General features: G+C 39.3%; 1 protein-coding gene across 38 annotated transcripts in view; it reads left to right on the top strand.

Moving 5' to 3' along the window:
* The window catches only part of LOC119776976 (protocadherin gamma-C5-like), a 124,893-nt gene that overhangs the window by 56,792 nt on the left and 45,563 nt on the right, over positions 1-22,538 (top strand). For 3 of the 38 annotated variants that reach the window (XM_038275674.1, XM_038275665.1, XM_038275688.1), the window contains exon 2: positions 4,284-4,970. The exons of 20 other annotated variants lie outside the window; for them this stretch is intronic. In XM_038275674.1, coding sequence (XP_038131602.1) covers positions 4,284-4,970 — 687 coding nt within the window. Of the gene's footprint in view, positions 1-973; positions 978-2,413; positions 4,971-5,530; positions 8,024-8,444; positions 10,958-11,508; positions 14,072-14,537; positions 17,083-17,362; positions 19,895-22,538 lie in introns of those variants that run through there. 15 more of the 38 variants (XM_038275673.1, XM_038275679.1, XM_038275682.1 and 12 more) reach the window with 15 other exon arrangements.

Genomic DNA, 22,538 nt, shown 5'->3' with positions numbered 1-22,538 from the left:
TTGACGCTCAATAAATGTATTGCCTATCGGCATCAGTTTTGTAATATATATGCAATACATATATATATATATATATATATATATATATATATATATATATATATATATATATATATATATATATATATATATATATATATATATATATATATATATATATATATATATATATATATACTGTGTATATATTTTTTTCAATAGTTTTATCTTAAAATCTATGATAACTTAAAGTACTTTATTTCCACCCACCAGATTTTCTGTTGACTCTTCTGTTCCCTGACCCACACTTTTCCATGAGTGGGTCGGGCGGTAACCCCCCTGAAAAAAAGAGATAAAAAGTTCTTTCAACTCTTAGTTCCCTTCCACCAGAAGGCTCCATCAGTGGTTCAGTATGAAAAAGACAGGAGCTGTCCATTGTTCTGAAATTGAGAAGGCTGGCTACTCAATCTACCCTGTGTCCGACCCATACCCCTGAATTCCAATGCATTTTAAATTAAATCATCAAAAGTATTTTGAACAACATTATATAGTTTTGTTATTTTGTGGAACAAAATTATCCAAAACACATAGGCAAATAACTTTGCGCTCCACTGTTCCTCTTTCCCTGCCAGACATTTCAGGCATTATAAACTGTTACCTTGATTTTTATGACATCTTTCTTTTTAAGTTTCTATCTACAACTGGCTAGAAATTAATCACAAAAGGCAACCCAGTGTAATTGAATTGAGTTGTTTTATATTTACTTCAGATGTCTATTACACTATTATGTTGATAATAGTGCCTAATCTATTAACTCTTGTCATGGAAAGCAGATTTTGAACATATTTCTTTTATAATCTTACTAAATATTTCAAATAAGATGCAATAAACATTTGACTTTTAAAGCATATACAGTTCCAGCAAAGTATATTTTATAGAACCTGTTCTCATTCTGTCTCTCTCCTCACTGCTACTCTTGCTGCTTGGCCCAAAGCTGGGTTCTTTTCCTCCCTATTCTGTTTGCCCTTTAGTGAAGAATATCAACAAAATCAAAAACTAAAATGATAGAAATAAGAAAAAGTGCCATTTTAACATCATGTTTCAATGTTTATTAGTCATTTCAACACATTAACATGGAATTAAATGAAGTTAGTTTTGCAGGTTCCAGTGCTACCCAATGTCAAAGTATGAAATTATAAAAATAGCTATAAATAAGTTGAAGTATAAATATTAAATAAACAACATAAAATATGCATATTTAAGCATTTATATAACATAAATAGATATAGGAGTCTACAACATTACAAGACTAAATAAAAACGGGTAATTCTGATGCTTTTTGAGGAACCATTATGGTGACTCTTAAGGTAAGGGCAAGTTACCACATAACATGAAAATAAAGAATATTTTGAAAATAACCGGATGTTTTATTTTGTTATTGCGCACTATTTCCTGTCCTGCGCGTTCTGCTCTGTACCAACTTGCTGCGTTGAGCTCCGGCTTCCAGGAGAAATATAAAACAGTTCAACATACACCACTGAGAAATCAACGCTGAATAAACATATCAGTTGCATAATGAATGATGCTTAAACTGCTGGAAAGTGACTGACGACTGGTACAGTCAGAGTTAAGTTTTGGTCCGATGCCCCTTTGCTCGCTGAGCAGAAATATTTTGTCATGGATTTTTAGCTTGATGTGGTCCTCTTTAAGTGACTGCCAAGATCGTCGTCCTGCATTCAGTTTCAGTTTCATTTATTTTACAGTTTATATGTCACAATTTAGGCAAAATATACATATAAAAAATACAGAGAAAATGACATCAGTGTCATCAAAAGTAGGTACCGATCTTAATCTTTTCTTAGAAAATATACAAACTCTATCAAATTTACCGCAACTCTCCTAAAAACTCCCACATCTTGACTGAATAGTGAGTCTGTTTATGATGTATGATGTTCAAAGTTTAATTTATGAAAATATTTTACCTTTAATGTAATATTAGTTGCAAATATCTTCTAGCTTTTAATGTGGTTGCATGCATGAAACAGATTTTGCGGGGTCGCGTAGGTGTATTTCAGGACCCAGGACAGTGGCGAATTGGTCCCATCCTTTTTCTCTCCTTTTTTTTACATCTGCTTTTTTTATGCCAGAAATTTTTATTTCACAATATACATATTTTATCCATTTTAAGATATTTGACCACATTTGTAGTAACATTTTAATGCTGGAGAAATATTTTTGCATGTTTGTTTTATTTATTCATTTATTTGTTTATCTTTCTGTGTAGTTTCGTATGGCATAAAAGCTGTTCTCTTTTTTGTTATTTCACCATTCATACTCATCGGGCCGCTGTTGTTTAAGCTATTGAGGTTAGGAGTAGCTTTCGTAACACATTTAACAAGACGTGCTCCCGGTCATTTTATTGAGGAGCAGTCGGGAACACTTCGCACATGCTTGCGTTCAGTTCCGTCAGTGGATAATATGAAATGGAATTACCCCTATGCTTGGAATATGTTATTTCTTTTTATCAAGTAGAATTTTTCGTCTGAGCTGATTTTGCTGTGAAGCAGCCAGAGCCCGAAAGCTTTTGTCATTCAGCGGAGCCAAAAAGAACAATGATACGGCAAGTACAGCTGATCTCCATTCTCTGCTTCGGCTATGTGAGCGCACAGGTCAGCTACACGATTCCTGAGGAATTGCAAAAAGGCTCTTTAGTTGGAAACATTGCACGAGATTTAGGCTTAGATCTGATGCGCCTCAAGTCTGGAAAAGCTCGCCTTTACATGGGAGACGGAGCTCAATACATCAAGCTGAACAAAGAAAGAGGAGAGCTTCTCATACACGAAAAGATAGACCGCGAAGCCCTCTGTAGACACACGACACCCTGTGCTTTGCATTTTCAAATGACCCTAGAGAACCCAATGGAGTTATTCACTATAACGGTTGAAATTACTGATATAAATGATAATTCTCCAGTTTTTCAAAAGGAAGAGAGGATTTTTGAAATAAGTGAGTCAGCAGCTATCGGCTCAAAATTCATGCTAGAGAAAGCGATTGATCCTGATATCGGAATGAATGGTTTACAAAGATACACGCTTAAGCCTAATGATAATTTTATTCTTAAATCTTATCCTCAGTCTGATGAAAACAAAAGGGTAGAAATGATTTTACAGAAGGAACTGGACAGAGAAAAACAAGCTCATGTATCTTTAATTTTGACAGCGGAGGATGGGGGAGAACCGCAAATGACAGGGACAATGCAGATCCACGTGACTGTTCTAGATATAAATGACAACGCACCTGTTTTTAGTCAAACCGTATACAAAGCGGCCATCACTGAAAATTCCGTTGAAGGAACCCTCGTTATTAAAGTGTCTGCCTCTGACCCAGACAGTGGAACAAATGGATTTGTAACATATGCTCTTGGAAACAGCATGGACCCGGTTTCAAAATTATTCCGCATTACCCGTGATGGTGACGTCATACTAGATGGACAAGTAGACTATGAACAAAATAAAATGTTTAACCTCGACGTAGAGGCAATCGATCAAGGAGGACTTTCTGATTCGAGTAAAATCATAATTGCTGTTAATGATGAGAACGACAATAGCCCAACTATAAATACGTTATCTACGTCAGAGTCTGTTCCTGAAAATTCAGCTCTGAACACAGTCATAGCTTTAATGAGTGTAAATGACCCAGACTCTGAAAATAACGGTAAAGTTAACTGTTTTGTAAATGAAAATATTCCGTTTAATATCAAATTCACGTCAAATAATTTCTATAGTTTAGTGACAAACAATGAATTAGACAGAGAGATGGCTTCTGGGTATAATATTACTGTGACCTGCTCTGATGAAGGAGTCCCCTCCCTCTCAAGCAGCCTCACTCTCGATTTACTGATCTCTGATGTAAATGACAACACACCTGTCTTTGAAAGGAGCTCATATGAAGCCTACATTATAGAAAACAACAAACCAGGTCTCTCTATATTCACAGTTAAAGCTACAGACACTGATTGGAAACAAAATGCCCGTGTTTCTTATATACTGGAGGACTCTTTTATCAACGGAATACCAGTCTCTTCATTCGTGTCCGTCAGCGCTGATAGTGGAGTGATCCATGCTGTGCGCTCTTTTGACTTCGAGCAGATCAAAGATTTTGAGTTCCGTGTTAAAGCACAGGATGGAGGCTCTCCTCCACTAAGCAGCAACGTCACTATTAAAATCCAGATCCAGGACCAGAATGATAATCCTCCTCAGGTTCTTTACCCAGTCCAGACTAGTGGTTCTGTAGTAGCTGAAATGGTGCCTCGTTCAGCAGATGTGGGCTACCTGGTGACTAAAGTGGTGGCTGTTGATGTGGACTCTGGACAGAACGCCTGGCTCTCCTATAAACTGCAGAAAGTTACAGACAGGGCGCTGTTTGAAGTGGGCTTACAGAATGGAGAAATAAGAACAATCCGTCAGGTGACTGATAAGGATGCTGTGAAACAGAAACTGACTGTTATTGTGGAGGACAACGGGCAGCCCTCTCGTTCAGCTACAGTCATTGTTAACGTAGCTGTGGCGGACAGCTTCCCTGAAGTGATGTCGGAGTTCTCTGATTTTGTACACGACAAGGAATACAATGATAACCTGACTTTTTATTTAGTTTTGGCTCTGGCTGTGGTCTCATTCCTCTTCATTACATGTTTAGTGGTTATTATATCAGTAAAGATCTACCGATTGAGACAGTCCCGGACCCTCTATCACTCCAGCCTCCCCGTGATTCCCTATTATCCACCACGGTATTCAGACACTTTGGGAACAGGAACTCTACCTCACGTGTACAATTACCAGGTGTCTAGATCAACTGATTCCAGAATGAGTGACATTAAAATTGGAAGAGCTGATAGTCAAAACGTGTTGATGATGGACCCCGGTTCCACGGGCACGATGCAGCGGATACAGAGTGAGAAGAGCATTCTGGATGAACCCGACTCTCCTCTTGAGGTTAGAATGCTTTAGATCTCATTAGTGCACGTATTATCAAAATGTAGCTTTTCTATTAGCAGTCTATGTGTGTGGCAGCCCACTGCTCCCCACACAGGTGGGTTAAGTGCAAAGGTAAATTTCTCCATTGACAGACGGATGAGTTCATAGTCTTAAAGTACAGTCAGTGCTATTGATTTTAAAGTATTTAATACATACCTTATTTTTTGCAGTATTGTGTATCATCAACATGATCAATAGTTTTTGCATGTTATTACTAGAAATGGTGTTTCCTATTAACTACTGTATTTGAGCATATGTCTTCATTAAAAATAAATATAATTTTTTTTTTTTTTTGCGTTGCTCAGTAAAAGTGGAGTTACATATTTTTGTAACCATCAAGTGCAGTTGCGTGTTCTGAACTCTCTGGGCCGCTGTTGATTAAGGCAATGCTGTTTTAAAGCTACAGGGGGGAAAAAACCAAGTCGTTTTTTTCAGTAAGGATCGGCTGCTCAGAATAACACATCGAAAGGAACATTGGATATTTCATACTGGAATATTTTGGGGTTTTTTTCTTGTCCGTTTAATATAACAATCATCTTCATGTTACAAACATTTTCAATATGGCTTACTGAGAGAAGAGGACGCAGTGGTATTTTTTTTCTGCTCAACTGATGCTCCCGATCGATATAACAATGGAACGGCAAGTACTGTTGTTTGTCTCCGTCGTAGCTTTTCATTCGGTGCTCGGCCAGGTCAGCTACTCAGTTCCGGAGGAAATGACCAAAGGCTCGTTGGTTGGTAATATAGCTCATGATTTAGGACTGGATATTAAACGGATAAAGGCCGGTAAAGCTCGCATTCATACTGGAGACAATGCAGAGTTCATCCAGCTTAACAAGGAGAGGGGGCTCCTCACGATCAAAGAGAAAATGGACCGTGAAGCTCTCTGTGGTCAAACAACACCTTGTGCTTTGCATTTTCAAATTGCGTTAGAAAACCCAATAGAAATATTCTCCGTTACTGTAGAAATTACTGATGTAAATGATAATGCTCCTATATTTGAAAAGGAAGAGAGGAGGTTTGAAATTAGTGAGTCTGCAATCATCGGCTCAAAATTCATGCTAGAGAAAGCAATAGACCTAGATATCGGGCTAAATGGTCTCCAAAGCTATTCCCTACAGCCTAATGATAATTTTATTCTTAAAGTGCACAGTCAGTCCGATGGTGGAAAAACGGCTGAAATGATTTTACAGAAACCTTTAGACAGAGAAAAGGAGGAGTTTATCTCGTTGTTGTTAACGGCTATGGATGGTGGAGAGCCGCAGCGGTCTGGCACTATGCAGATCCACATTACAGTGTTAGACGTAAACGATAATGCTCCTGTTTTTTTACAACCGGTTTATAAAGCTACAGTCCAAGAGAACTCAGCCAAAGGAACGTTTATAACTAAAGTGAGTGCTTCGGATGCAGACAAAGGTTCTAATGGAGATGTAAGTTACGTAATAGGAAACAGCGTAAGATCTATTTCAGAAATATTCCACGTTACAGAAGATGGTGATATTATTTTAAATAGGCCTATAGATTATGAAAAATCAAAAAAATATGAATTAGATTTAGAGGCAGTGGACCGAGGAGGTCTTTCTGACTCCTGCAAAGTCATTATTGATGTAGGTGATATTAATGACAACAGTCCCGCTATTAAAATAATTTCATCATCTATATCAATAAGTGAAGATTCAAAGTCAAGCACAGTGGTCGCTGTAATGAGCGTTAGTGATCCCGATTCTGAAGAAAATGGCAAGGTCCGGTGTGCAATAGATAAGCATACTCCATTTAAGATTGTATCAACGTCCAGTAATCTATATAGTTTAGAAACAGAAAGTGAATTAGACAGAGAGAGAGCCTCTGTGTATAATATCATGGTGACCTGCTCTGACGAAGGAGTCCCCTCCCTTTCCAGCACCATTACTCTCACTTTGCAGATCTCTGATGTGAATGACAACATGCCTGTCTTTGAAAGGAGCTCATATGAGGCCTGCATTGGAGAAAACAACCCACCAGGTCTCTCTATTTTTACCCTAAAAGCAACAGATGCTGACTGGAACCAAAATGCCCGTATTTCCTACATACTGGAAGACTCCTTTGTTAACGGAGTACCAATATCCTCATATGTGTCCATTGCCTCAGACAGTGGAGTCATCCATGCAGTGCGCTCATTTGACTACGAGCAGATCAAGGATTTCCAGTTCTGTGTCAAAGCACAGGATGGAGGCTCTCCTCCACTCAGCAGCAACATGACTGTGAAAGTCCTGGTTCAAGACCAAAATGATAACCCTCCACAGATTCTGTATCCAGTCCAGACCAGTGGCTCTCTGGTGGCTGAAATGGTGCCTCGTTCAGCAGATGTGGGCTACCTGGTGACTAAAGTGGTGGCTGTTGATGTGGACTCTGGACAGAACGCCTGGCTCTCCTATAAACTACAGAAAGCTACAGACAGGGCGCTGTTTGAAGTGGGCTTACAGAATGGAGAAATAAGAACAATCCGTCAAGTGACTGATAAAGATGCTGTGAAACAGAGACTGACTGTTATAGTGGAGGACAATGGACAGCCCTCTCGTTCAGCTACAGTCATAGTTAATGTGGCGGTGGCGGACAGCTTCCCTGAAGTTATATCAGAGTTCACTGATTTTCCACACGATAAGGAGTACAATGAAAATCTGACATTTTACTTAGTGTTGGCTCTGGCTGTGGTCTCCTTCCTCTTCATTACATGTTTAGTGGTTATTATATCAGTGAAGATCTACAGATGGAGACAGTCCAGAATCCTGTATCATTCTGACCTCCCTGTGATTCCTTATTACCCACCACGTTACTCAGACACTTTGCAAACAGGGACTATGCCACATGTTTTAAATTATGAAGTGTACAGGACCTATGACTCCAGAAACAATGACAAATTTGGAGGAGCTGAAAGTCATAACGCGTTGATAATGGATCCCAGTTCTACAGGCACCATGAAGCAGATACAGAGTGAGAAGAGCATCCTGGATGAGCCAGACTCTCCTATAGAGGTTAGAATTTAGTATTTATCCCAAAAAAAATCTCTTATTTCATATGTTTACTCCGTCCCCTATTTATTTTTAAAGATACATGTCTGAGCATAACTTAAACATTTGAACAAATATTTTTCCAGAACCTTGAAGGGTAACATTGTAGTATGTCTGATAGCCAATAAATAAGATCCTGTTATGCATGCTTATTCTTTCATGCCCACTTTAATTCAGAATGATTTTCAAAAGAGGATTGAACTGTCTTTCTTTTTTTTTACTGTTTTTTTTTTTTTTTTTTCATTTTATGCTTTTTTTTCTCCACATTATATATTACCTGCAGTATCCTCATCCACACTCCATGGGACGCTGTTGACTGCTCCGTTGCAGTTGCGATATTGTTTATAACCAGCTTCCCCCCTCTCTTTTTGATATTTCAGTCACTGGGAAGGCGTCGACCGCATTGTCTTTTTGCTCAGTAAACCGGCTGTGGAATATTCATTTTTTTCCCTAAATCTAAAACGGACTATCCACAGGCTGTGATATTTTCTTATCAAAAATTACTTTTTAGCAATGAGACGGCAAGTATTGTTGTTAATAACCGTGCTTTCTTTTAGCGGAGTATTTGGTCAAGTCAGCTATTCGATCCCAGAAGAAATGGCAAAAGGTTCTTTGGTTGGAAACGTTGCTCAAGATTTAGGCTTAGATTTGAAACGGCTGAGGTCAGGAAACGGTCGTATTTATTCTGGTGATAGTAGAGATTACGTAGAGCTGAATACCGGGAGAGGAGTCCTCCTTGTCAAAGAAAGGATGGACAGAGAGGCGCTGTGCGGTGACACAACACCCTGCGCTCTGCATTTTCAAATTGTGCTAGAAAACCCGATGGAATTTTACAGCATAACAGTGGAAATTGTAGATATCAATGACAACGCTCCCACTTTTGAAAAAGGTGAAATAAAATTCATCATCAGTGAGTCTGTAGCTGTTGGAGCAAAATTTGATTTAGAGAGAGCTGTGGATTTGGATGTGGGCATGAATACTCTGCAAACCTATGTCCTTAAACCGAGTAACAATTTTTTACTAAATCTACAAAATCACGCGGATGGAACAAAGAACGTGGAGATGGTATTACAGAAACCTTTAGACAGAGAAATAAATGAATTCATCTCATTGGTATTAACAGCTGTTGACGGAGGTGAGCCACAGATGTCCGGAACAATGCAGATTCTTATTACAGTTTTAGATGCGAATGATAATGCCCCTGTTTTTACGCAGCCGACGTACAAAGCAACTGTTACCGAGGACTCTGCAAAGGGAACGGTTGTGACCACAGTTAGCGCGTCAGATGCTGATCAGAGTTTAAATGGTAAAATCACATATTCCATCACAAACACTATGGATGACGTAAAACAAACATTTGAAATAAATGAGGAAAACGGTGAAATAAGATTAATTGGTCCCTCAGATTATGAAAAGAAAAAGCATTTTCAGGTCAATGTACGTGCACGGGACAATGGAGGACTAACTGACTCCTGCAAAGTCCTGGTTGATGTAGTAGATATCAATGATAATGAGCCCATAATTAAAATAATGTCTAAATCAGCTGTTATATCTGAGAGCGCAAACAGTTATACAGTTGTTACAATGATTAACATCCAGGACCCAGATGCAGGTGATAACGGAAAAGTTCAATGTTTTATTAATGATGATATTCCCTTTCTTCTTAAAGTGACCACAAATAATTTCTATAGTTTAGTAACACAAAGCGAATTAGACAGAGAGAGAGCCTCTGAGTATAATATCACAGTGACCTGCTCTGATGAAGGAGTCCCCTCCCTCTCCAGCAGCGTCACTCTGACTTTGCAGATCTCTGACGTCAATGACAACGCGCCGGTATTTGAGAAGAGCTCATATGAAGCCTTCCTTGTAGAAAATAACTCACCAGGTGTCTCTATGTTTACTGTAAAAGCAACAGACGCAGACTGGGAACAAAATGCACGTGTATTTTACATACTAGAGGACTCCTCTGTTAACGGAGTTCCAGTCTCCTCATACGTGTCAGTCAGTGCTGACAGTGGAGTGATTCATGCTGTGCGCTCTTTTGACTACGAGCAGATCAAAGATTTTCAGTTCCGCGTCATAGTGCAGGATGGAGGCTCTCCTCCCTTAAGCAGTAACGTGACTGTAAAAATCCGAATTGAGGACCAGAACGATAACCCGCCTCAGGTTCTTTACCCAGTCCAGACTAGTGGCTCTCTGCTGGCTGAAATGGTGCCTCGATCAGCAGATGTGGGCTACCTGGTGACTAAAGTGGTGGCTGTTGATGTGGACTCTGGACAGAACGCCTGGCTCTCCTATAAACTGCAGAAAGCTACCGACAGAGCGCTGTTTGAAGTGGGCTTACAGAATGGAGAAATAAGAACAATCCGTCAGGTGACTGATAAAGATGCTGTGAAACAGAGACTGATTGTTATAGTGGAGGACAACGGGCAGCCTTCTCGTTCAGCTACAGTCATAGTTAATGTGGCGGTGGCGGACAGCTTCCCTGAAGTGATGTCGGAGTTCACTGATTTTTCCCATGACAAGGAGTACAATGAAAACCTGACTTTTTACTTAGTGTTAGCTCTGGCTGTGGTCTCATTCCTCTTCATTACATGTTTAGTGGTTATTATATCAGTGAAGATCTACAGATGGAGACAGTCCCGCATCCTGTATCACCCCAGCCTGCCTGTGATTCCTTATTATCCACCACGTTATTCAGACACTTTGGGATCCGGAACTTTACCACATGTGTACAATTATGACGTGTGCAGAACGAATGACTCCAGAATGAGTGACAATAAGTTCTGCAGCGATGGTAGTCAGAACATATTGATGCCTGACCCCAGTTCTACAGGGACGATGCAGCGGATGCAAAGCGAGAAGAGCATCCTAGATGAACCTGACTCTCCTATAGAGGTTAGTAATAATACATAGATTTGAGGGTTTATTGATAATAAATAGATTTGAGGGTTAATGTATCTTTTTTTGCGTGATGCGTAATGTATTAATTTACACTTGCTTCCAGCACCATGGATAGAGTCAAACCTTGCAGTTTGGTATTCAGCTGTTTCAACTTCACATTGACTCGTTTTATCATTCTTTTACATAAACATTTTAAGCATACAAAATACTATTTTTTTTAATTCTCTTCTTTTATAATTAATGTATCCTTGAATCTTTTCAATTAGTTCATTTTGATTGTATATTTTTAAACAAATTGCAAGAGATCGCTTTCCTATTCAGGATGTTTCCCTTTTAACTTCCCCATTCACCTGTCCCTGTGATAAATCGCTGTTGTTGATACTGAGCTTTCTACTTTTGCACATTTCTTTTTAGCTCGGGTTTCTTCATTTTCATATAATATGTAAGTTATTGCAGTTTTATGTTTCAACTCAAAGGGACGCTGTTGACCAGTGTTTGCTCATTTTGCTCTTGAATGCTGCTTCAGTCTAGTATAACCACCCAGCTTCTCTACATTTTAGAAAGACGCGAGGCATGGATATGCAATAAATGATGCGCGGATGTATTTGAGACCTTACTAGATCGTTCCATTTTGTGGGGATATCATACAATCTGAGTGAAACCTTGAGCATTGAGGTAAAACCTAACGTTGGAACAAGGATTTGATAGTTGGATTTAAAGATGTTATCCGACATAACAAGGAGACGGCAAGTACTATTGTTTCTCTCGGTTTTCTCGCTCAACACAGCGGCTGCTCAAGTAAGCTATTCTGTTCCTGAGGAAATGGTAAAGGGTTCCTTTGTCGGTAATGTCGCCCAAGATTTAGGCTTGGATGTAAAAAGATTAAAAAGTGGGAAAGCTCGCGTTTTCACCCGAGATAGTACAGCATACGTGGAGCTAAATAGAGACAGCGGGATTCTGCTATTGAAAGAAAGGATAGACAGAGAGGCACTCTGTGAAAAAATAACGCCTTGCGCTTTGCATTTTCAGGTATTATTAGAAGAACCTATGGAATTTTATAGTATTAATGTGGAAATAAAGGATATAAACGACAATCCTCCTACGTTTAGAACGAGTGAGGCTCAGTTCAACATCAGCGAATCAGCGCTAATTGGTACAACATTTACATTAGACAGAGCCAACGATCTTGATGTGGGGGAGAATAGTCTAAGAACGTATTCTCTAACACCCAATGACATGTTTTCTCTCAAATTCATTAATCAGGGAGATGGAAGTGAAAATATTGAGATGGTGTTGAATGCACCGCTTGATAGGGAAAAAAATGAACACCTTTCTTTGGTGCTGACGGCGCTGGATGGGGGAGAGCCGCAGATGACCGGAACGATGCAGATCCTGATTAATGTTTTAGACTTTAATGACAATGCTCCAGTTTTCACCCATTCGGTTTATAAAGCATCTATAAAGGAAGATGCAATTATTGGAACGATCATATGTAAAGTCAGTGCATCTGATGCTGACAAAGGGGCAAACGCCCAAATAACGTATTCAATTTCAGCTCAAGATTATGGATTATTTAAAATAAATCCAAAGAGTGGAGAGGTAGCTTTAAATAGAAAAATTGATTATGAGAAAACTAAAAACTACCAAGTAATTATTCGAGCAAGGGATGACGGAGGACTAACTGGATCTTGCAAACTGATAGTTGATATAATAGACGTTAATGACAACCACCCAGATATTCATATTATGTCTAAGTCAAATATGATTTCAGAAGATGCAACCCCCAACATCGTTGTGACCATTATAAATGTGGAGGATGCAGATTCCTTTGAAAATGGAAATGTGCATTGCGTCATTAATGAAGATTATTTTCAATTAAAGTCAACATCAGAAACATTTTTCAGTTTAATGACAGGAAGTGAATTAGACAGAGAGAAGGCCTCTGAATATAACATAACTGTGACCTGCTCTGATGAAGGAGTCCCCTCCCTTTCTAGCAGCGTAACGCTCACCTTGCAGATCGCCGATGTTAATGACAACGCACCTGTCTTTGAGCGGACCTTGTATGAGGCCTTCATTGTAGAAAACAACACACCGGGTCTTTCTATATTCACAATTAAAGCCACAGATGCTGACTGGAACCAGAATGCCCGCGTTACTTACATATTAGAGGAAACCTCTATTAATGGAGCAGCAGTCTCCTCATATGTATCAGTTAGTGCTGATAGCGGAGTCATCACTGCAGTGCGCTCATTTGACTATGAACAGATAAAACATTTCCAGTTCTGCGTCAAAGCACAGGACGGCGGCTCTCCTCCACTAAGCAGCAATGTGACTGTGAAACTACAGATCCAGGACCAGAATGATAACCCTCCTCAGGTTCTTTATCCAGTCCAGACTAGTGGCGCTTTGGTGGCTGAAATGGTGCCTCGTTCCGCAGATGTGGGCTACCTGGTGACTAAAGTGGTGGCTGTTGATGTGGACTCTGGACAGAATGCCTGGCTCTCCTATAAACTACAGAAAGCTACAGACAGAGCGCTGTTTGAAGTGGGCTTACAGAATGGAGAAATAAGAACAATCCGTCAGGTAACTGATAAGGATGCTGTGAAACAGAGACTGACTGTTATAGTGGAGGACAACGGGCAGCCCGCTCGTTCTGCTACAGTCATTGTTAACGTGGCGGTGGCGGACAGCTTTCCTGAAGTGATGTCGGAGTTCAGCAATTATCCACATGATAAGCAGTACACTGAAAATCTGACATTTTATTTAGTGTTGGCTCTGGCTGTGGTCTCCTTCCTCTTCATCACGTGTTTGGTGGTTATTATATCAGTGAAGATCTACAGATGGAGACAGTCCCGCATCCTGTATCACTCCAGCCTCCCTGTGATTCCATATTATCCACCACGTTACTCAGACACTTTGGGAACAGGGACTCTGCCGCACGTGTACAATTATGAGGTTTGCAGGACGACTGACTCAAGAAAGAGTGACAGTAAATTCAGCAGAGGCAGTGAAAACATGTTAATAATGGACCCCAGTTCTACCGAGACGATGCAGCGGATGCGGAGTGAGAAGAGCATCCTGGATGAACCAGATTCTCCTATTGAGGTTAGCATTTTTCCCCTTTGGTTATAATTGGTTGTGAACAGTATAGGCCTCCTTTATTCCCTTTAGTACCCTGACCAGTGTCACTTTTACATTCAGACCAGACGTTTTTTTTTTTTTTTTTTTTTTTTTTTTTTTTTGTCAATCAATGAATGATATTGTTCGTAGTATTTAATAAATATTGAGGTCAATCAACAACGGTTTAGTCCGTTGGTTTATATATATATATATATATATATATATATATATATATATATATATATATATATATATATATATATATATATATATATATATATATATATATATATGGTGGGACTTTGCAAATTCACTGAAATTGTTAAAATACTATATCTTTATCTTTTGATTTTTGTTGCATCTTGTGGTTCTGAGCTTAAAGGGTCGCTGTTGTGTTGCATGCATGAGAGACTCCGCTAACTCGTTGCACCTCCCATGACGTCTTTATTTCAGAGAAAGAAAGAGCGAGAGCTCAACCGCACCATATGGGATTTCATCTACCCAATTTTCTACTTTTGGATAATGCAAAAGTCTCTTGTGGATTTATCTGTTTGGAATATATATTAATTGAACTGACATTTGTTTTTTTCCGTTTGGATAACGTCGGGCGAACAATGAGAGGGCAAGTACTGTTTTTTTTGGTCCTCTCCCTCTGCTCGGTGCTCGGTCGCGTCAGCTATTCCATTCCCGAGGAAATGCCGAAAGGCTCTTTAGTAGGTGACGTTGTTAAAGATTTCGGTGTGGATATTAAAAGACTAAAATCAGGAAAGGCTCGGATATTTAGTCGTGACAGCGACGAATATGTTGAGCTGCACAAAGAAAGGGGGGTTCTTCTCATTAAAAACAGAATAGACAGAGAAACGCTGTGCGGACAACTGACGCCATGTGTACTGCTTTTTCAGATTATATTAGAAAATCCCATGGAATTTTACAGTGTTACTGTCGAGATTACAGACATAAATGACAACCCCCCCTCTTTTGAAAAGAGTGATGTCAATTTTAAAATCAGTGAATTGGCAGTCCGTGGGGCTAAATTCGTTTTAGACCGTGCCTTTGATCTTGATGTTGGCATAAACGCACTCCATACATATACACTTGAACCAAATGATAATTTTGTGGTTAGATTACATGATAAGGCAGATGGTTCAAAAAATGTTGAAATGATTTTGGAGAAACCGCTTGATAGAGAAAAACAGGAACACCTTTCTTTGGTTCTGACTGCGCTGGATGGGGGAGAACCCCAGATGACAGGAACAATGCAGATCCTCGTCACTGTTTTAGATGCCAATGATAACGCTCCTGTTTTTACAGAGCCTGTGTATAAATCTTCCATCGTGGAAAATATGCCAATCGGAACGGTTGTCATGTCAGTAACTGCAACGGATGCAGACCAAGGCTCCAACGGTAGAATAACTTATACAATATCAAGCATTACAGAAAATGGACGGGGGGTATTTGAAGTAAATGCACAGAGTGGGGAAATTGTTTTGAGGGGAAACGTAGATTATGAAAAATCTCAATCATTTCAGATGCATATTCGTGCAAGTGATGATGGTGGGCTGGGTGACTCCTGTAAAGTGATTATTGACGTTTCAGACTTAAATGACAATAAGCCCAATATCCAAATTATATCTAAATCAAACGTGATACCAGAAGATGCTAAACTTGGTACTGTTGTGACGATGATAAATGTAGAAGACGCAGATTCCGGTGACAATGGGAAGGTTCAGTGCTCCATAAATAAAAATATTCCATTTGAGATGAAATCTTCCAGTGGAGAATTTTATAGCGTAACAACGGACAATGAATTAGACAGAGAAATAACTCCTGAGTATAATATCACAGTGACCTGCTATGATGAAGGAATCCCTTCCCTCTCCAGCAGCGTTAATCTCACTTTGCAGGTATCTGATGTGAATGACAACGCGCCTGTCTTTGAGAGGAGCTCCTATGAGGCCTACGTTGTAGAAAACAACTCTCCAGGTCTCTCTATTTTCACTGTAAAAGCAACAGATGCTGACTGGAACCAAAATGCCCGCGTTTTTTACATGCTGGAGGACTCCTCTGTTAATGGAGTTCCAGTCTCCTCGTATGTGTCAATTAGTGCTGATAGTGGGGTCATACATACAGTGCGCTCTTTTGATTATGAGCAGATTAAAGATTTCCAGTTTCGGATTAAAGCACAGGATGGAGGCTCACCTCCAAAAAGCAGTAATATCTCAGTGAAAATCCAGATCCAGGACCAGAATGATAACCCTCCTCAGGTTCTTTACCCAGTTCTGACTGGTAGCTCTGTAGTAGCTGAAATGGTGCCTCGTTCCGCAGATGTGGGCTACCTGGTCAATAAAGTGGTGGCTGTTGATGTGGACTCTGGACAGAACGCCTGGCTCTCCTATAAACTACAGAAAGCTACAGACAGAGCACTTTTTGAAGTGGGCTTACAGAATGGAGAAATAAGAACAATCCGTCAGGTGACCGATAAAGATGCTGTGAAACAGAGACTGACTGTTATAGTGGAGGACAACGGGCAGCCCTCTCGTTCAGCTACAGTCATTGTCAATGTGGCGGTGGCGGACAGCTTCCCTGAAGTGCTATCCGAATTCACGGAATTCCCACATGACAAGGAGTACAATGAAAACCTGACTTTTTACTTAGTGTTGGCTCTGGCTGTGGTCTCCTTCCTCTTCATCACATGTTTGGTGGTTATTATTTCAGTGAAGATCTACAGATGGAGACAGTCCCGCATCCTGTATCACTCCAGCCTGCCTGTGATTCCTTATTATCCACCACGTTACTCAGACACATTGGGAACAGGGACTCTGCCACATGTGTACAATTATGACATGAGCAGGACAACTGACTCCAGAAAGAGTGACAGTAAATTCTGCAGAGATGCTAGTGAGAACGTGTTGATAATGGACCCCTGTTCTACGGGGACAATTCAACGAATACAGAGTGAGAAGAGCATCCTGGATGAACCAGACTCTCCTCTTGAGGTTGGTTACTTAAGCACTAAGTAATCAATTAGTTTAATTTTTTTCTATTGAAGCAGCCTTATTGAACAGCAATTAATCATCACATTTCAGTCTGTCTGTCTGTCTGTCTGTCTGTCTGTCTATTTGTCTGTCCATTAATTCATCCTCTATGTTTCACTTGGCAGTCAGACTGTGTACAAAAAGTATGTAGTTCCCCTGTTTGCCTCTAGGGGCTGCTGTTAGTCAGAGTTAGGAAAATGTAACCCTCTTTTTTTTTTTTTAGAAATCCTCTATCCTCTTTTTTATTACCAGCTAGCCTGACGAAGAGGCTCGCTCTGCACTCAGAAGGAACTCAGGCAAACATATCATCTGAACTTCTATTGTTGCCTTCCATTTGGTTTTTATTTCAGAGTTTATTTTCACGATGGCTGCTTTGTACCGCTCAAACAAGGAGGACATTTTTCTGCGGTTGCTGCTGTTCCTCTGCGTCTTTGTCGCAGAAATAGCATTTAGCCAGGTCCGTTATTCAATACCTGAAGAGATGTCGACGGGCTCGGTCGTCGGGAATATAATCCAGGATCTAGGCTTGGATGTTAAACGACTTAAGTCTGGCCGTGCCAGGATTTTTACCGAAGATGGCAGTGAGTACATCGGGCTGAACAGAGAGAAAGGGACATTGGTCGTGACTAAAAGGATAGATAGAGAAAAACTGTGCAAGCAGGTATCTCCCTGCTCTCTCCATTTCCAAATTATTTTAGAAAATCCAATGGAGCTGCACAGGATAGATGTAGAAATCACAGATATTAACGATAATGCTCCGTTTTTCACAAAGAAAGAATTCAGTTTCCAGATTAGTGAATCTGCCTCTCCAGGAGCTCGATATTCGATCGAGAGCGCCAGAGATCCAGATGTTGCTCAAAACACGATACAGACGTACAAACTAGACCCCACTGATCATTTCAAATTGAATATTTTATCTCGCTCTGACGGATCGAAATATATTGAGATGGTTCTTCATGCGATGCTGGACAGAGAAAAAAAAGAAGAGCATAAATTGACCCTGACTGCACTAGATGGGGGAAATCCACAAAAGTCCGGATCTGTTAAAATAAATGTAGTTGTCCTGGATGCAAATGACAATGCGCCAATTTTCAGTCAGTCTGTTTACAGAGTAAATATTCCTGAAAACGCACCCAAAGGCCCACCTATTGTTAGAGTTAGTGCTACTGATAATGATAAGGGGGCAAACCAAGAGGTGACGTATTCCTTCTCACAGCACACTAACACTGCGTCATCTCTATTTCATATTAATCCTCAAACTGGAGAAATTACATTAGCTGATGAGTTAGATTATGAAAAAGCTAAACATTATGAAATAGATATTGAAGCTACAGATAAAGGTGGACTATCAGACACAAGTAAGGTCCTAATTGAAGTGAGTGACTTAAATGATAATGCCCCCATAATAAGCATCATTTCACTTTCAAACCCCATTCCTGAAGATGCTGCTCTAAATACAGTTATAGCAATGATCAATATTAAGGATTTAGACTCAGGTAAAAATGGTCAAGTTCGCTGTTTTATAAGCCCCGGTTTGCCATTCAAAATTACAACTACAACACCTAATTTTTATAGTCTTGTGTCTGATGATACTCTGGATCGTGAGACTGATCCAGAGTATAATATAACGATAACAGCAGTGGATCAGGGTTTGCCCTCTTTTTCTGTAAACAAAACTATTACCTTAAGAATATCAGACATAAATGATAACCCCCCGATTTTCCCACAATCTTCTTTCACTGCTGTGGTGTCTGAAAACAATTCACCAGGCATGTCGGTCCTGTCTGTCAAAGCCAGTGACAAAGATCATGGGAACAATGCGCGTATCTCTTATTTTCTAGAGGACACCCAGCTGAATGGGCTGCCAGCTTCATCTTATTTTTCAGTAAATGCAGAGAGTGGAGAGATTCTTGCTTTGCGCTCCTTTGACTATGAGCAACTTAAAGAGTTAAATATTCGTGTCAAAGCACAGGATGGAGGATCTCCTCCGCTCAGCAGTAATGTCTCTGTGAAAATCCAGATCCAGGACCAGAATGATAACCCTCCTCAGGTTCTGTATCCAGTTCAGACTAGTGGCTCTGTAGTGGCTGAAATGGTGCCTCGTTCAGCAGATGTGGGCTACCTGGTGACTAAAGTGGTGGCTGTTGATGTGGACTCTGGACAGAACGCCTGGCTCTCCTATAAACTACAGAAAGCTACAGACAGAGCGCTGTTTGAAGTGGGCTTACAAAATGGAGAAATAAGAACAATCCGTCAGGTGACTGATAAGGATGCTGTAAAACAAAGATTGAATGTTATAGTGGAGGACAACGGGCAGCCCTCTCGTTCAGCTACAGTCATTGTTAACGTGGCGGTGGCGGACAGCTTCCCTGAAGTGCTCTCAGAGTTCACAGACTTTCCTCAAGATAAGGAGTACAATGAAAATCTGACTTTTTACCTGGTGTTGGCCCTGGCTGTAGTCTCCTTCCTCTTCATCACTTGTTTGGTTGTTATTATATCAGTGAAGATCTACAGATGGAGACAGGAGCGGCTATTTTACAAATCTAGTGGAAAACTTCCTGTGATTCCATATTACCCATCCCTTTACACAGATGCAGGAGGTACAGGCACATTAAAGCAGGGTTTTGGCTATGAGGTCTATGGAACCACTGACTCTAGGATGAGTGATGTCAAAGGCTCACGACCCTTCGATGAAAGCACTTTGAGTGTTGACCACAGCGTAAACAGGACAATGCCAAGACTTAAACCAGAGTCAGAGAATATACTAACAGAGGTGAGATGATTAGCTACAGTGAAAAAATGTGTTCCAATACATTGTGCTTTTATAAAGCTTTATTTCATTTTAGCTACATCCCATCAAATTCAGTATTTTTGATAGTCAATGAATGTTTTCAGTCCAATACATTGCTGTGTCAGAGGTATGGAAGTTGAATTTATCTTCTTTGGATGATCAGAATTTTTATCTAGATTCTAGTTTTTTTTTTTTTTATTTATATGCATTTTTTACGTTGCATCTTGCATGTTTTGTATAGTTGTCCTATTTTGTTGTTTGTATACTAAGGAGTAAGCAAAGGCTTTATTTATTTGTTTTTTTATTTAATTGTGTGTGGTTTATATAATGCATTCCGTCATATTTTTTAAACATCTTCAGCAGACAGTATTATCTATATTCAGTAGTCTTTGCAGCCTACATGATTTCTTTTCTAATCATATTGGCCTCATGAATTTGTAAAGTTACTTTTTCGGAGATTTAATTATAAGCTATTAAATGGGATTTCTCTATATTAAAAAAAAAAACTTGTACATAGCCTGTATGCTGATATGTGGTTTATTGTTAAATGTAAAACTGGCTTGGATTCAAAACAGAGATCCAAGTATTAAAGCATATACAACTTTTAAAAAATCCTCAGAGGTAAAGCTAAGCATTGTTTTAACAGAGAAACTTCAAACCTTGCGCTGCAGTAGATGACCTACTTCTCTTCATAACACCATTTAATCATGAGCACTGATCTCTGCCTACACAAAAACAAAGGAGGGATGGGGCCCTTTCCTTTTATGTTGACAACAGAAATTATTTTGTCTCTAAAAGATAATGAAATAGTGACCAAATGTTTTTTATCTAAGGTTTAAATTGCAGTAAAGAATATAATGGCAGACTCATGACCACAGAGAGAGATGGACAACGAGGGAGGAAAACAGGGATGGTGAGAAGTAGAGAAGCAGCGGGGGAGGGGAAGAGGCACGTGGTACCCAGCACAGCCTCAGCAACACTGTTAGTGATGCACAGCAGCCATTTTAGTCAGGGGCTTGATTTTCCTGTAAAAATGAGCTAACAAAAAGAACATCACATGTTTTAAAAGATATATGGACTGCCCATAGTGTGGAGTTTCTAAAAGAGATTTGTCTTTCTGAGATATAAATGGACTTTGGTGAAAAAGGAAGAGACGGAGAGTGAGATCACTTATTGAATGGCAAATCAAAGGATGTCAGTAATCAGGACAGAGTCAGTTTGAACACAGTGTGGTCACCAATGATTTCAGCTAGATATGTTGCAAATTATTTGGAAAATAAGAGAGAGATCATGTAAAAACAGATACAGAGATTTATTTTTTTGGTCTTAGTTTTTTTGTAAAATAATAATTTACAAAAGATAAATAAACCCTGGCATCATCTGTTTAAGAATACTGTTACTGCTGGTAAATCCATTCTGAGAGGTTATTGTGGATGTGTAATATGCATGGGATAGTTCTTGGTGATTTCCAAATATATTTTAAGGTTTGGATGTAAAAGGTGTAAAGAAAAAATGGAAGGTTGATATGTTTTGATTTTTTCTTTTACCGGAAGGAGTCTGTTGTTTGTAGTACAAATCAGTGTTTGGTTTGCATGTTGCAAATTAGTTTAACTAGTTAAGCCACCTTTTCTCAGTTTTATAGTAAAAATGAGGCCTTCTTCTGACTTTTAGAATTTCCTTTGATCTCAGTTACCCCACAGGGGTCAAAGTGCTCTGAATTTTTTGCAACTAACTTAAAACTTTAAACCATCTGGAATTGATACTGCTGTACTTCAATGACTTGTTTTATCATTCTCTTGTTCACAAGATCACCTTTGAAGTTTTAATTATCATTTATTTTTCCATCCCACACACCCTCCGTGTTCCCACGACAATAAGATTCAGATGCTCCTGTTTCCCACATGCCCAAATAGTTCTTTAACAGTTTCTTTGTCCTCAGCACAGCAGTCTGTTGTGCAGCTGTTTGCCTCTGTTTAAGCCAGTGGGGGCTTTTAGTACTTTCTGCTTTGTTTTTTAGGATGTGGTTAATGTCATTAAAGTGAGTCATTATTTTGTGTTTACAAGATAGTTCACATGTTGCCAAGAAATGTGCCTTTCAAAAGTATTCACACCTTTTTAACTTTTTATGTCTTTGTAATTTTGCACCATGAAAAATCTAGCTATTTTATATGAATTTTGTATTACAAAACATAATAGAATATATTATAGATAAGTTACATATAATTACATATAATTAAGATTACATATAAGTTTATAGCTGCAAAGTGGAAATTAAAAGGGATACATTGCTTTCTATTTGTTTAAAACAGAAAATCTAAAATGAAGTCAGCGCTTACAGTTGAGCTACCGTATGTCTCTATCAGTTTTCACACCCAGAGTGTGAATATTTTGTCTATTTAATTTTAGCTTGTACTATAAATAGCTTTTACTCAATGGCGTTCGACAGAGGACATATTTTACAACAATGTTGAAAAACGTTTTTTAGAGCAGATATTCCTCCGCGTTTAGATCAAGGATTTGACTGGACCGATCTAATACATAAAATGCTTTAAGCTAACCTTTATATTTTACCTTTGGTTGTACTATATTTTAGGGCCCTTGTAAACCTTTCCCACAGTCTTAATTT

Source organism: Cyprinodon tularosa, unplaced genomic scaffold, assembly GCF_016077235.1.
Source record: "Cyprinodon tularosa strain WSP-4 unplaced genomic scaffold, ASM1607723v1 ctg973, whole genome shotgun sequence".
NCBI lineage: Eukaryota > Metazoa > Chordata > Actinopteri > Cyprinodontiformes > Cyprinodontidae > Cyprinodon > Cyprinodon tularosa.
The sequence above is the reverse complement of the archived record's forward strand: the minus strand, read 5'-3'. Positions and strand labels throughout refer to the sequence as shown.